Genomic DNA, 16,702 nt, shown 5'->3' on the forward strand with positions numbered 1-16,702 from the left:
TAGAACAGAGTTGAGGAGGAACTTCTTCACTCAAAGGGTGGTGAATCTCTGGAATTCTCTGCCCGTTGAAGTGGTGGAGGCTACCTCGCTAAATATATTTAAGACATGGATTCTGGCATAGGTTTCTGGCAGACAAGGGAATTAAGGGTTATGGGGAAAAAGCGGGAAAGTGGAACTGAGCCACTTCAGATCAGCCATGATCTTATTGAATGGCAGGGCAGGCTCGAAGGGCTAGATGGCCTACTCCTGCTCCTACTTCTTATGTTCTTATGACAGACGGCTGCTTTAGTGACTGGAGGCCAGTGACATACCACAGGGACCTGTGCTGGGCTCCCTATTGTTCATCATTTATATAAATGACATAGATGACTATGTGGGAGGTAGGATCAGTAATTTGCTGATGACACAAAGATTGGCCAGGTTAACAGTGAGGCTGAGTGTCTTGGGTTACAGGAAGATACACATGCGATGGTGAAATGGGCAGATAAGTGGCAAATGGAATTTAATCCTGAAAAGTGTAAGGTGATGCACTTTGGAAAGAATAATTTCATATACTATGAAACGTCTGGCATTGGGAAGCTCCGAAGAACAAAAGAAACTTGATGTGTTTGTCCATAGATCTCTGAAGGTGGAAATGCAGGTTAATAGAATGGTGAAAAAGACATATGGCGCACTCGCCTTTAAACGGGGTATAGATTACAAAAGCAGAGAGGTCATGATGGAGTTGTATAGAACTTTGGTGAGGCCACAGCTGGAAGACTGTGTGCAGTTCAGGTTGCCACATTATAGGAAGGACATGAACACACAGGAGGGGGTGCAAAGGAGATTCACCAGGACGCTGCCACAGACGGAACATCAGGTTACGAAGAGAGGTTGGATTGGCTTGGGTTGTTTTCGCTGGAGCAGAGAAGACTGAGGGGTGACCTGATTGAGGTGTTCAAAATTATGAGGGACATGGACAGGGTGGAGAGGGAGAGCAGTTCCCCTTAGTTGAAGGGTCAGTTATAGGGGACACGTTACAAGTGAGAGGTAGGAGGTTTAGGGATGATTTGAGGAAAAACTCTTTTACTCAGAGGGTGGTGACAATCTGGAATGCACTAACTGGGAGGGTGGTAGAGGTGGGATGCCTCACATCCTTTGACAAGTACCTGGATGAGTACTTGGCATGCTATAACATTCAAGACAATGGGCCAAGTGCTGGCAAGTGGGATTAGGTGGACAGGTCAGGACATTTCATGCATTGGTCCAGACTCGATGGGTCGAAGGGCCTCTTCTGCACTGGAGTAATCTGTGATTCTGTGATTCACAGGCAGATGTAGTCTTTCAAGAGACAGGATAACAAGAGGTTAAATGATTCTTTATACCAAGTTAATATGGGCAGTTTGCTCATTTGTGAATACAGTAATAGTATTAAAACAAGTAAATATAATTTTAAAGTATATATATATCAAAGTATTATATCTATTTTAACATATTGTTCGCTTCAGGTAAAAGTCACTGATGCAAAGAATAATGGTAGAGGTCTGAAGTTTAGAACCGCAGGATTGGGAAAATCACTAGCTAAACAGAATTATGTTTCATATATGGGACAATGTTGTACCTTAATGAACAGGTGGCTTTCATTGTCCAGACTAAAGTAGATACGTCTCTAGAGCCCACAGTTGTGTCTCTGCTTGCCTTGGCAATGAGCGTGTGGTAAGATTCATTTTTGGTTTCTATTAGGTGTCTGTAGTTGCTTAGGTATCAGGAAGTAAGGTTAACCAAGATGGGAGTTATGTCCGAATTAAATGGACCAATCAAATACCATTATAACGAGCAGCAGATTTGCAGATGACTGAGGTTTCCGACAGAAAATGTATTGAGGTTTAACTGTTAAATGAAACTGATTCTAAGCCAATGAGGAGTATAATTTATCGATAAGAAAAACTATCGATCTGTATTTTGACTGAGTGCCTCAGATCAGAGAGGTTTTACAATTCTGAATCTGAGCTGTTTAATCCTTTGGAAGGTCTCCAAATGGCCTCAAGTTTGTTTGTATGTCCTGTTTGACTTTACGCTTTTGAATAAATTTTGTTACATCTTTCGAACAAAGACTTTGCCTTTTGCAAGTTTTTGAATGAAGTCTCAGTTTTTAGACATAAATTGGCCACTTTTTCAAATTCCCCACAACAGCCACTTCTTGGCTTCTCCACTATGAATTCTCCTAATTGCTTGTAATGGACCCACATTTGTCTTAGCCAAACACTTGCTTTTTACAGCTTTTACAGTTTACATTTTTGCTAGATTGCATTAATATTCTGTTCATCCTTTCCTTATCAGTTTCTTGACCTTCTTTCGCTGTATTAGAAAAACTTCCCAATCCGCACACTTATGATATTTCTGCCAACTTTATAAGCCCTTCTTTTTAATCTTACATAATCTTTAACTTCCCCTGTAAGCCACGGCTGACTGGCCTTTTTTGGGTTTGTGCACCCTAAGGGAATGTATAGGTGCTGTAGGATAAATATTAGTTCTTTGAAATTTATCTATTGCCTATGCACAGTAATAGCTTTTAACGTATTTTCCCAATCCACCTCAGCCAATTTGTCCATCATGCCTTCAAAATTTATTTCATTCAGCTTTACCACTTTGGCTTCAGAATAAATGCATTCAATTTCAAACATAATGTAAAATTCATCATATTAGTCGCTCATCCCGAAAGGTTGTTTTACAACTAGATTATATGACCATAAGAAATAGGAATAGTAGGCCATTTAGCTCCTTGAGCCTACTCAACCATTCATTTGGATCATGGCTGATGCGACATTCCTCACGTTCACTTTCCTGCTCTTTTCCCATAATCCTTTGATCCGTGACTGATCAAAAATCTATTTATCTCAGCCTTAAATGAACAGACGATTCCGTCCCCACAACACTCTAAGGAAAGGATTTCCAAAGACACTCAGCTCTCAGAGAAGAAATTCCATCTCATCTTGATCTTAAATTGGCACCTCTTTTTGAGACAGTGTCCTCTGGTTCTAGACTCTCCCCATGAGAGGGGGCATCCTCTCAGCATTTACCCTGTCAAGCCCCCAAGAATCCATGTTTCAATGAGATTACCTCTCTTTCTTCTAAATTCCAATGGGTGGAGTCCCAACTTATTTAACCTAGATAAATACGAGGTGATGCAGTTTGGTAAATCGGACCAGGCAGGGCTTTATTAGTTAATGGTAGGGTATTAGGGAGAGTTATAGAACAAAGAGATCTAGGGGTACAGGTTCACAGCACCTTGAAAATGGAGTCGAAGGTGAACAGACTGGTGAAGGCATTGGTTTCACTGGTCAGAATATCGAATACAGGAGCTGGGACGTGTTGTTGAAGTTGTACTAGACGTTGGCAGCCACACTTGGAATACTGTGTACAGTCCTGGTCACCCTATTATACAAAGGGTATTACTAAACTAGAAAGACTTCATAAAAGATTTACTAGGATGCTACTGGGACTTACATAAGGAAATAAGAAATAGGAGCAGGAGTAGGCCATCTAGCCCTTCCAGCCTGCCCCGCCATTCAATAAGATCATGGCTGATTTGAAGTGGATCAGTTCCACTTTCCCGCTTTCTCCCCATAACCCTTCATTCCCTTGCCTATCAAAAACCTATCTACCCATGACTTAAATATATTTAGCGAGGTAGCCTTCACCACTTCAACGGGCAGAGAATTCCAGAGATTCATCACCCTTTGAGTGAAGAAGTTCCTCCTCAACTCTGTAACTTGATGGTTTGAGTTTTAAGGAGAGGCTGGATAGACTGGAACTTTTTTCTCTGAAGCACCTTATCAGTTATCAACACCAAATCCCAGTGTCTCAGAAATCTGATGCCCTCCCTCCTACAGCATTTCTCTAGCCACTATTTAATCGAACATCCTCTTGTTCTTAAGCTCACTAGCATGTGGAACTGAGAGTAGTCCTGAGATTATTCTTTATAGGTAAAGAAAGCTGTGTGTCCAGGGTTAATTAAACAGGGGAAGGTTGTAGAGATAGGTTATCGGAGCGGGATAAGAGATTAAAGCTTAAAGGTGTTAAGTTTAATGAGAAATTAAGGTGAGCTTGAGTTATGAATAAATGGCTTGGATCTAAAATTTGCAATGAGCATTAAATGGGAAAAATGTTGAATTTCCAAGGGAGTTCAGAAGTGAAAGTAACCTTTAAGTTAAGGAGGCATAGACAGGGTGGATAGTCAGAGGCATTTTCCAAGGATGGATGTGTCAATTCCAATGGGGCATAGTTTCAAGGCGAGAGGGGGAAGTTTAAGGGAGATGTACGGGGAAAGTTTTTCACGCAGAGTGGTGGATGCCTGGAATGTGCTGCCAGAGGTGGTGGTGGTGGGAGCAGGTATATCAGCAACATTTAACAGGCACCTGGATGGGTACATGAATAGGGAGGGAAGACAGGGATATGGACTGAGAAAGGGCAGAAGTTTTTTTTAATAAGGGCATCATGATCGGCACAGGCTTGGAAGGCCAAAGGGCCTGTTCCTGTGCTGTACTTTTCTTTGTTCTTTACATCTTACAAAGGTTTCATGAATAAACTGGGCAAGGCATATTTACTTTTATTGACCTCAAGGTACAGGCAAAATAAAAAAAAGGAAAGCTTTTCATATTTGGAGAAGTTGAGTTCAAAGAAGAGTTTGAGGGTAATGGAACCCAAGATAAACGTTATTTAAGGAAGGAGTTTTAACAGAGTTGAGAGACTGGGAAAAAGTCCTATAGCTGAGCTAAGAAGCTGTGAAAGTTTAGAATTGAAGGCAACCACTCAGTGTTAAGCCAAAAACATATTTGTTTTAGAAAAACAGTTTGTTCCTTTTTGGAAGTTCACATTAGGGTTGAAGTGTTTGAGAAGTTGTGTGGTATATTTTTGTTTACTTGGAAAATATTAATGGATTTTTAAGGTTTAGATATAAAAGAGGATTGTTACCTCAAATAGAGAGATTATTTACTTGTGTACTTTTGACCCAGCAGATTTTGGGGGGGATTGTTCTGTTAGGCTGTACAAATTTAACCTTGGGTACTTTTTTTTCTTTTTAATCAAATTTTTGAATTTGAAAATTCTGAAGGTGCGACTGGAGTTTTTCCTTCTGGGATCAGTAGCTCTCCTCTTTCACACAATAGAAAATTAGTTTATCAAAGGGATAGATTCAGACTGGGATCTGGCCTGTTGAGCAATAAAATCTGCTGTGGTCATAATACAACAGTAGCATCCTTCACAGACTTCATTCTCTTCAACATTCTCTATTCAAAATCTTTCCTCTGCTAATGTAGCTGCTGTATTTTTCCAGCGTTAAACAGCAGCACACAACCCCCATCATGGAAATCTTAATCCCACATTCCCACCTACCCCTGATAACTGTTCACTCCTTTCCTTATCGATAATCTGTCTCCCTTCTCCTTCAGTGATTACTCGCTAACGGGTATTGTCCACCCAAGAAACTCCAGGTCACTGGTCATGGGTACTGTGGGTTCTTGTCGCACCACGGGCTGCACACTTGGCAGGTGTTTCTGGGAGAATCTTGCAGACTTCTATCAGGTTGCCTCCTCAACCTCCATCATTCCAGTGAGAACAAACCAAGCTTCTCCAACCTCTCCTCGCAGCTAATGCTCTCCATACATTCTGGTAAATCTTTTCCGTACCCTCACCAACGTCTCCACGTCCTTCTGGTAACGTGGCAATCAAAACTGAATAATATATTCCAAGTGCGGCCTAACTAAGGTTCTATAAAGCTGCAACATGACTTGCCAATTTTTAACCTCAATACCCCGACCGATGAAGGCAAGAATGCACATACCTGCTTGACTACCTTCCCCACCTGCACTGCCACTTTCAGTGACCTGTGTACCTGTACTCCCAGATCCCACTGCCTATCAATAATCTTAAAGGTTCTGCCATACTGTATACGTCCCATTTGTATTAGATCTTCCAAAATGCATTATCTCACATTTGTCTGGATTAAACTCCATCTGCCATCTCTCTGCCCAAGTCTCCAACTGATCTACGTCCTGTTGTATCCTCTGATGGTCCACATCGCTATCCGCAATTCCACCAACTTTAGTGTCGTCCGCAAACTTACTAATCAAACCAGTTACATTTTCCTTCAAATCGTTTATATATGTCTCAGCATGTTATTGAATTCTTATCCTTCAGCGTCCGATGGTTGCTATCGCCAACTGGACACAATGTTGGATCTCCACATCGATGTCAGCCTTAAATGTTCCAAATTTGGGAGGATTTCTCCATTGATCTTAACAGAGGGAGACACTGGATCTTGCACTGGTGCATATTGACAAAATACTTCAGCCTTCTTGCAGTTGAGGGGGGGAATAATTCTTCAGTATGCTTCCACAAAGTTGTCAAGCATGGCTTGGACATCCTTTTCTGAGTAGCAGAGATGGCATTGTCACTCGCATATTGAAGTTCTATGAGCGATGTCAATGTCGCTTTCTTCTTGGATTTCAACTGGTTGAGTTGAAAAGTTCTCCATCCATCATGTGGACAATGTCCACTTCACGTGAAAGCTCGTTCTTGACAAAGTGGAGGATGGTGGCGACGAGATGGAAAAAAATGGCTGGGGCGATGACACATCCCTGCTTGGCTCCAGTCTTGATCTCAAATGTTTCTGTATTATTTCTACCAAAGAATAACGAAAAGTACAGCACGGGAACAGGCCCTGTAGCCCTCCCATCCTGTGCCCTAATTAAACTCAAAACAAAACCTTGTCCCCTTATTTGGACCAAAACACTCTATTCCCTCCCTGTTCTTTTACCCATCCAGATGCCTCTTAAATGTTGCTAATGTGCCTCCGTCCATAACCTTCTCTGGCAACGCGTTCCAGGCACCCACGACTCTCTGCATGAAAAACTTCCCCTGCACACATCTCCCTTAAACTTTCCCCCTCTCACTTTGAACTTGTACCCCCTTATAATTGACACTGCCACTGTGGGAAAAAGCTTCTGACTATGCACTGTCTATGCCTCATAATTTTGTAGACCTGTAGCAGGTCTACAAAATCTTTCAGAACTGAGGTGAGGAGAAATGTCTTCAGCCAGAGAGCAGTGAATGTGTGGAATTCACTACCACAGAAAATAGTACAGCCAAAACGTTGTATGATTTCAGAAAGGGATTAGAAATAAAGTTTATTTATGAGTGTCACAAATAGGCTTACATTAACACTGCTATGACGTTATTGTGGAAACCCGCCAGATGCTACACCGGCGCCTGTTCGGGTACACTGAGTGAGAATTTAGCATGGCCAATGCACCTGACCAGCACATCATTCAGACCAGAGTACCTGGAAAAAACCCACACAGACATGGGGAGAACATGCTGACTACACACTGACAATGACCCAAGCTAGGAATCGAACCAGGTCCCTGGTGCTGCGAGAACATAAGAACTAGGAGCAGGAGTAGGCCGTCTGGCCCCTCGAGCCTGCAGTGCCATTCAACAAGATCACGGCTGATCTTTTTGTGTACTCAGCTCCCCTTACCACCTGCTCACCATAACCCTTAATTCCTTTATTGCTCGAAAATTTATCTATCCTTGCCTTAAAAGCATCTAATGAGGTAGTCTCAACTGTTCCACCGGGCAGGGAATTCGACAGGTTCACAACCCTTTATGTAAAGAAGCTCCTCCTCAACTCAGTCCCAAATCTACTTCCCCTTATTTTGAGGCTACGCCCCCACCGTTCCAGTTTCACCCGCCAGTGGAAACAACTTCCCTGCTTCTATCTTACCTATTCTCTTCATAATCTTATACGTTTCTATAAGATCTCCCCTCATTCTTCTGAATTCCAATGAGTATAGCCCCAGTCTTCTCAGTCTCTTCTCATAAGCCAACCCTCTCAACTCTGGAATCTCCTAGTGAATCTCCTCTGCACCCCCTCCAGTGCCAGTATATCCTTTCTCAAATAAGGAAACAAAGACTGTACACAGTATTCCAGGTATGGCCTCACCAGCACCTTATACAGCTGCAACAGAATCTCGCTGTTTTTAAACTCCATCCCTCTAGTAATGAAGGACAAAATTTCATTTGCCTTCTTAATCAATTTGCTGCACCTGCAAACCAACTCCTTGAGATTCCTGCACAAGGACACCCAAGTCCCTCTGCACAGCAGCATGCTGCAATTTTTTTTACCACATAAGTAATAGTCCATTTTGCTGTTATCCCTACCAAAATGAATGACCTCACATTTACCAACATTGTACCCCATTTGCCAAACGCTCTCCCACTCACTTAGATTGTCTAAATCCCTTTGCAGCTTTTCAGTGTCCTCTGCACACTTTGCTCCTCCACCCGTCTTAGTGTCATCTGCAAATTTTGACACAGTATACTTGGTCCCCAACTCCAAATCATCTATGTAAGTTGTAAACAATTGTGATCCCAACACTGATCCCTGAGGCACACCACTAGTCACTGATTGCCAACCAGAAAACACCCATTTGCCCCCACTCTTTGCTTTCTGTTAGTTAACCAATCCTCTATCCATGCTAATACATTACCCGTGACACTGCGCACCTTTATCTTGCGTAGCAATCTTTGGAGCGGCACCTTGTCAAATGCCTTCTGGAAATCCAGATACACCACATCCACAGGTTCCCCACTGTCCACTGCACATGGAATGTTCTCAAAGAATTTCACCAAATTAGTCAAACAAGACCTGCCCTTCATGAACCCATGCTGCGTCTTACCAATGGGACAATTTATATCCACATGTCTCACTATTTCTTCCTTGATGATAGATTCAAGCATTTTCCCCACTACAGAAGTTAAGCTAGCTTGCCTATAGTTACCTGCCTTTTGTCTACCTCCTTTTTAAACAGTGGCATCACATTTGCTGTTTTCCAATCTGCAGGAACCACCCCAGAGTCCAGCGAATTTTGGTAAATTACCACTAGTGCATTTGGTTTTACTCCCGCCATCTCTTTTTGTAACCTGGGATGCATTCCATCAGCACCAGGAGACTTGTCTACCTTTAGCCCCATTAACTTGCCCAACACTACTTCTTTTGTGATGATAATCGTGATTTTGAGAGACAGCAGAGTTGACCACTGCCCCTTTCCTTGGGGCTAAAGGAAAATGGAAGGGGATTAGGATATTGAATTTGATGATCAGCCGTGATCATAATGAATGGTGATCCGTATTTTTGGGGCGGATTTGTTGCACCTTATGCTAAATAATAACATTGAAAATGCTCAATAAAAATATTTTTTTTAAAAATTCCTAACTTTTCCCAGTTCTGATGAAAAGTCACAGATCTGTAACAATAACAGTAGGTTTCTCTACACTCCTAACCACCTCAGCTGTTTTCCAGCATTTTCTGTTTACATTATCCACAGTAGTCTCTCAACTATTCAAACTGAGCCCTGTAATGGAAGGTGGAAACCAGATTGTTTCTGAGTGAGCAGTAAAAGATGGTGTTACTGATCTGTCGAGTTCCTCAGCATATATCTGTCAGGCAACCAATGTCCTTCCTTCTACAATGTCCAAGAAGGATTGATGTGAATGGCACATCAACACTACGGGTTTTTTTTTCTATAGGCTGGGGTGAGGGTTAGGCAGTTTTGGGACGGATAGAAAGAACTATTTTGTTTCTAATTATATATCTCTGACTTGAGTGTTGCATGCTAATGCCAGATGCATGAAATGGAATGTAGTTACGTTAGATATCATTTCTCACCTGCATGAGTACAAGACATTTAAAAATTGCAAGACGATTTTTGATAAAAACGCATTCTATATACAGGTGTGTACAGTTAAGAGTAGAAAGCCTGAACACTTGGGCAGTGATGCAGCTCTCTAGGAACACTATCAGAAATAAGTGGGTCTTGGGGACATGTGCCAAGTCATTGCAATGTAACCACCACAATTTATTTCATTAGGTATGAGCTAAAATACATTTTTATGCCACAAAAATCGAAAATCAAAAAGAATGTTTAATAATCGGACAACAGAACAAGATACTCACTTTCCTAAAGTATAGCCGATGAACTTACTCCGGCTAGATTCCAAAAACATTTCAATGTCTTTTTCTCTGCGAGGACAAAAGTTCAAAGTCATCACAGGGGAAACAGAACTAACAGAAATAACAGATGTGTCGAGTATAGGGCTAATGGGAGGACTCTGAATAGTGTGGATGAACAGAGGGATCTAGGTGTATGTGTACATAGATCCCTGAAAGTTGGGAATCAAGTAGATAAGGTTGTTAAGAAGGCATACGGTGTCTTGGCGTTTATTGGTAGGGGGATTGAATTTAGGAGTCGCAGCGTCATGTTGCAACTGTACACAACTCTGGCGCGGCCGCACTTGGAGTATTGTGTGCAGTTCTGGTCCCCACATTACAGGAAGGATGTGGAGGCTTTGGAGAGGGTGCAGAGGTGGTTTACCAGGATGTTGCCTGGTATGGAGGGGAGGTCCTATGAGGAGAGACTGAGGGATTTGGGGTTGTTTTCGCTAGAAAGAAGGCGGCTAAGAGGGGATCTTATTGAAACATATAAGATGATTAGAGGTTTAGATAGGGTGGACAGTGATAGCCTTTTTCCTCGGATGGAGAAAGCTAGCACGAGGGGGCATGGCTTTAAATTAAGGGGGGGTAGTTATAGGACGGATGTCAGGGGTAGGTTCTTTACCCAGAGGGTGGTGAGGGATTGGAATGCCCTGCCTGCTGCAGTTGTAAATGCACCTAGTTCGGGGGCGTTTAAGAGATCCGTGGATAGGTTTATGGATGGAAAGGGATTGGTTTAGGTTAGAGGGTCATTGTTTTTTAACTGGTCGGCGCAACATCGTGGGCCGAAGGGCCTGTTCTGCGCTGTAATGTTCTATGTTCCATGTTAACAGAAGGATGCTAAGAGCTAACATTACGAAATTAAATGATTCAAGACTCTGCTGGACATGTCAGCGATCAAAAATTAAATCCATTACTGTTCCCAATTTGATAAATATATACAAATGTTCATTATCATTTTATAATATAATTTCAATGTTCCCTGTAAGCTTCATTTGTGCGGCTGCACAGCAAGATGAAACATAAATTGCCTCCTTTAAAATATGTGTGGAGCTAGGCAGAAAGAATAGAACTCTTGCAAATTTAAATGAAAAGGCTGTGCACAATGAAACAAAATTGAGGAGAAATTGCTTTGCTCCTGCATCATCTTCACTATTCCAGGCAGCTTTATGCTGCACTAGTCTGAAGGAAAAAGATGAGCAGACAGCATTTGTGCTCAGGACCACAATCCACTGATTTGCTCCATAGTTCATATCAACGAGAACATACTGAGACTTGGAGGAGACTCATTTCATTGCTGAGAAACCTGGTGACAATCAAACTGGCAAATCAGCACTGGTTCCCCTTCCCCCAAAAACTGGAGTTTGGTCACTGAGGGAGTTGAGGGAGAAGGGAGTGAGATGATGTCTTCACTTTCTACCTTTCCTCAAGAAGAGGAGAAGCATTGCTAAGTAGGATCTGGTAGGATATTTCTATTGTTCTTAGTACACGTCAAACTAAAGGAAGTAAAAGTAAAGGAAGCAATTTAAGGGCAAGTCATGGCAGGCAGGCCAACCATGTGGAACGCTCTCTTGTGCGATCTGGAATGTCAGGAACACTTCCGGTGCCCAGGCTGACCACATGTGCACAAGTGTCACAAGTGCTTACCCGAAGGCTGAATATACTAGGATTGTTTTCATTGGAAAAATGGATAGAGGTCTACAAAATTATGAGGGGCATAGACAGGATGGATAGTCAGATGCTTTTTCCCAGGGTGGAAATGCATATACAAGGGAGGACAGGTTCAAGGTGAGGGGGGGGGGAAGTTCAAGGGAGATGTGTGGGGCAAGTTTTCCATGCAGAGAGTGGTGGATGCCTGGAACATGGTGCCAAAGGTAGTGGTGGAAGCAGAGGCACATTAGCAATATTTAAGAGGCACCAGAACGAACAATGAACAAAGAACAGTACAGCACAGGAAACAGGCCCTTGGGCCCTCCAAGCTTGTGCCGTGCACTGGTTCAACTAGACCATTCGTTTGTATCCCTCCATTCCCAGGCTGCTCATGTGTCTAATCAGGTAATTCTTAAACAACGCCAGCATGTCTGCTTCCACCACCCTACCTGGCAGCGCATTCCAGGCCCCCACCACCCTCTGCGTAAAAAACGCCCTTCTGATATCGGAGTTACACCTCGCCCCTCTCACCTTGAGCCTGTGACCCCTCGTGATCAACACCTCCGACCTGGGACACGAACGGGTACATGAATAGGGAAGGAATAGAGGGATATAGTCCGAGTAAGGGCAGAGGTTTTTTTTTTAAGTTTAGTTAGGACATCATAATTGGCACAGGCTTGGACAGCCGAAGGGCTTATTCCTGTACTGTACTTTTCTTTGATTGCATATGACGAGGGGCTGGGTAAACTGGGCCTATATACATTGGAACTTAGAAGAATGGAAGGGGATCTCATTGAAACATATCAAATTTTGGTACGTTTGTCTGTCTGAATACAGAGATGTCTTTTCTATCTGGAGATGGGGCTGGAACAAGGGGTCACAGTTCTATGATGCGGGGTAGGCCATTTGGGTGAGGAGAAACGTCTTCACCTGTAGGATGGTGAACCTGTGGAATTGTCTACCACAATGATGTGACAGTCTGGACAGAACCACAAACAAATAATTAGACAAAATTCCTCACCTTACTTTTGGTGCCCAAGGCAGTCCTTTTGGGAGTGATAATCGTTCAGTGGTTGGATGTGGGATTGGTGGTGGTAAAACCTCTTCCCTTTCCAAAGAAAATGGCTCTGCCTCAATAGAGTTATCGTTATCGTCGTTCTCGTCATCATCCTCACGGGGATCATCTGTTTTGTATGGATCTTTCTCATTGTAAGCATCCAAATTATCTTGTTTCATGAGTGCCTGTTTGGGAAATATAAGAACAAAATAAATTTTATGATCAGGAAGACATTATTACCAAGCAATCAGTTTAAGCCCTCGATTCATTTAAACCAAAAATATTCAATTACCTCAAACTTACACTCCACTTTTCTGGAAACTTATTCCATCACTTTCGTCTTTTTCACATGACTTCCCTTATCAGCTTTCATGCCTTTGCAAATTCCATTTCCAGATATCTGAACCTGTCAGCGACTACATGGGAAACTCCAAAGTATATTATGAAGTTAGCCTCGACTGATTTTGATTTTGGCGCCATGGTTGGTTCTACTGAAGAGGGGAGGGTTAAAAATGTGGGAATTCAATAGTTATAGGGGATACAATTGTAAGGAGAACAGACAAGCGTTTCTGTGACCATAAAAGAGACTGTGCTACCTGTAACAGCAGGATACACAGGATGAATGTGTGGCCGAAAAGATGGCGTGAGGGGGATGGCTTCAGATTCCTGGGGCATTGGGACCAGTCCTGGAGGAGCTGGGACCTGTACAAACCGGATGGGTCACACCTGGGCAGGATCAGGTCTGATGGCCTTAGGGGATACCTGCTAGAGTGGTTGGGGAGGGTTTAAACTAATATGGCAGGGAGACAGGAACCTTTGCAAGGACTCAGAGTGGGGGAAATTAAGAAAAAGAGGCAAAGACAGTAAGGAGAATAAGGAAAGTGAGAGGCAGAGAAATCAAGGGCCAGGATCAGGTTAGGACTGAATGAAAAATAGTAGGAAAGGGAGAAGAAACATTAAAAGTGCCTGCCTTAAGGTTTTGTATGCGAGTGCTCAGAACATTTGAAACAAAATGGGTTATTTAATTACAGAGATAGATGTAAAGGGGTGCGATATAGTTGGCATTACGGAGACATGGCTCCATGGTGACCAAGAATGTGAAATAAACATTGAGGGTTATTCAGTGTTTGTTCCTGTTTGGCGCAAGAGCGGAAAGGGAATTGTGGCCACACCATGGCTTACAAGGGAAATATAGAGATAATATTAGATTCAAGCAAAAAGCATAGAAATTGGCAAGAAAAAGTAATAGGCCTCAGGATTGGATGCAGTTTAAAATTTAGCAAAGGAAGACCAAGGGATTGAATAAGAAGGGAAAAATGGAGTATGAAAGTAAGCTAGCAGGGAACTTAAAAACTGACTGTAAAGTTTGTAAAGAGAAAAAGATTGACAAAAACAAATTTAAACCCCTTACAGTCAGAAATGAGAAAGCTCATAAACAAACAGAGAAATGGCTGAGGAATTAAATTTGTATTTTGTTTCTGTCCTTAACAAAAGAAGACATGAATAATGTGCCAGAAGTGCTGAGAGAAACATGTTTTAATGAGGAGCTGAAATAAATTAACTTTATAGAGAAATGGTTTTCAGGAAATTTATGGGATCTAAGGCGGATTAATCTCCAGGTCTTGATAATCTTCATCCCAGAGTATTTAAGGAAGTGGCCCTGGAAATAGTAGATGCATTGGTGGTTATTTTCCAAAATGCTTTGGACTCTGGGATAGTTCCGACAGATTGGAGGGTAGCTAATATAAGCCCATTATTCAAAAAGGGAAGTAGAAAACAGGGAACTATAAACCAGCGAGCCTAACGTCATCGGTATTGGGGAAGTTGCTAAAGTCCATTATCAAGGATTTCATAACTCAACATTTGGAAGGCAGTGGTTTAATCAGAGTTAGACAGGGTAGATTCAGAAAGAATGTTCCCAATGGTGGGGAAGTTCAGAACTTGGGGTCATTGTTTGAGGATAAAGGGGTAAAATTTTTAGAACTGAGGTGAAAATAAATTTCTTCATCTCGAGGGTGGTGAATGTGTGGAATTCAACACTACTGAAGATAGTTGAGACCAAAATGTTGTCCGATTTCAAGAAGAAATTAGCTCCGGGGGCTAAAGGGATCAAGGGATTGGGGAGTGCGGGAGGGGGGGTGCGGAATCAGGGTATTGAATTTGATGATTGGCGGAGCAGGCTTGAAGGGCTGCATGGCCTACTCCTGCTTCTAGTTTCTATGTTTCTATCAGTGTAAGCATAAGGTATTTCACTCCAGGTGTGATTCTATTGACTCACTAAGAAATTTTTATTAAAACAAACTTCATTTAACAATACAGTTTGATCATAACTCCTCTTCAGAATCAGTTAGCAAAGCACAGAGGTATACATGAGTTCCCTCTCTTGTCTTTTAACACCTCTGGACAGCGGTACAGAGATAGAGAGTCTTCTGACTCTCAGACAGCAGTGTCCAGAGAAAGAGTTGTTTTGATCCAGAGGAACTCCAGAGAAAGAGGGGAGAAAACACCTCTTGCCTTCTGCAGACCCCCACCAGACAACTGCCTACTTGTCTCTCGGTAAGCCTGGCTCGGTCCATTCACATGACTTTCTCCTATCACTCAAACTAATTAACCCCTACTCTGAAATCCCAGGAGACAACCCCAAAAATAACAACAAACATCCCAATAATTAGGAGCAATTACTTTTCTGCATACTCCGCATGTGGGCTGTCAATTGTAATCAGAGCTGAAGTATAAAACAGACCCCTCACAAGAAGCATGACACAAATACATTTCTTAAAGGCACAGTATTGTCACAAACCTTAATAATTTTACATATGACATTTGGTGTTAACTGTGGCTCAATTGACCCTCAAGAAATAATGCTTCCTTTTATGGGGAAGCAAGACGGTCATCAAAAATCCCAACAGCGAATTCAGAAGAAACCTCTTCATCCAAAGAGTGGTAAGAATCTGGAACTCAATACAACAGAATGTGTTTCTTTTCTTTCATGGGATGTGATAGGATGGGGTTTGACTAGCTAGTTCAAAACTTATGCAAATCCCTAATTGCATAGAGATACTGAACCACTTCCTTGAACTGCTGTAGCCCCTGAGGCGTCAGTACACCCACAGCGCAGCTACTGCAGTCCTGGTGAGTTCCTGCAGTGCATCTTGTAGATGGTACACATTGCGTCCAGTGTACACTGGTGGTGGAGGGAGTGAATGTTTGTGGATGTAGCGTCAAACAAGCAGGTTGCTTGTCCTAGACGGTATTGAGCTTCTCGAGTGCTGTTCGAACTGCATTCATCCAGGCAACTGGAGAGTTAGCAGGTGAGTTACTTGCTGCAGGATTCCTAGCCTCTGATATGATGTAGCAGCCACATCCTTTATATAGCTAGTCCGGTTGAGTCTGAGGTCAATGTTAACCCTCAAAATGGTGATAGTGATTTGATTTATTATTGTCACATATACAGAGAAAAGTATTGTTTCTTGAGCACTATTGAGACAAAACATACCATTCATAGAGTACACAGCAGAGAAGGAAAAGGTAGGTAGATGATAGTGTCGCAGTTATAGGCAAGATGAAGAGAAAGATCAGCTTAATAAATGATAGGTCCTTGAAAAGTCTGATGGCACAGGAAAGAAACTGTTCTTTAGTCGGTTGATATTGTTCAGTGATGGCAATGCCACTGAATGTCAAAATTGATGGTTAGATTCACTCTTGTTGGAGATGATCATGGACTGTTATTTGTGAGGCAAACGTCACCTTAGCAAGGATATTGTCCAGGTCTTGCTGCATTTGGACATGGACTGTTTCAGTATCTGAGTTGTCGCAAATGGTGCTGAACATTGTGCATTCATCAGTGAACATTCCCACGTTTGACCTTATGACAGAAGGAAGATTATTGATGTAGCGGCTGAAGGTGGTTGGGCCTAGGACACTACCCAGGAACTGCTGTAGTGATGCCCACATTCCTGACT

The 16,702-nt window shown here is 42.4% G+C and overlaps 1 protein-coding gene across 2 annotated transcripts in view; it reads right to left on the reverse strand.

Annotated features, from left to right (window-relative positions):
• The window catches only part of LOC145338870 (striatin-interacting protein 1 homolog), a 173,254-nt gene that overhangs the window by 94,024 nt on the left and 62,528 nt on the right, over nt 1-16,702 (reverse strand). For both annotated transcript variants that reach the window (XR_013885918.1, XM_080183267.1), the window contains exons 10-11: nt 12,705-12,925; nt 9,998-10,063 (exon numbers count right to left, since the gene is read on the reverse strand). Coding sequence is in view for 1 of the 2 variants with exons in the window: in XM_080183267.1 (XP_080039393.1) it covers nt 9,998-10,063; nt 12,705-12,925 (287 nt within the window). In the remaining variant the exon portion in view is untranslated. The remainder of the gene's footprint in view (nt 1-9,997; nt 10,064-12,704; nt 12,926-16,702) is intronic.

Source organism: Carcharhinus amblyrhynchos, unplaced genomic scaffold (genome assembly GCF_965287045.1).
Source record: "Carcharhinus amblyrhynchos unplaced genomic scaffold, sCarAmb.v2.hapA chromosome_203, whole genome shotgun sequence".
In the NCBI taxonomy this organism is placed as follows: domain Eukaryota; kingdom Metazoa; phylum Chordata; class Chondrichthyes; order Carcharhiniformes; family Carcharhinidae; genus Carcharhinus; species Carcharhinus amblyrhynchos.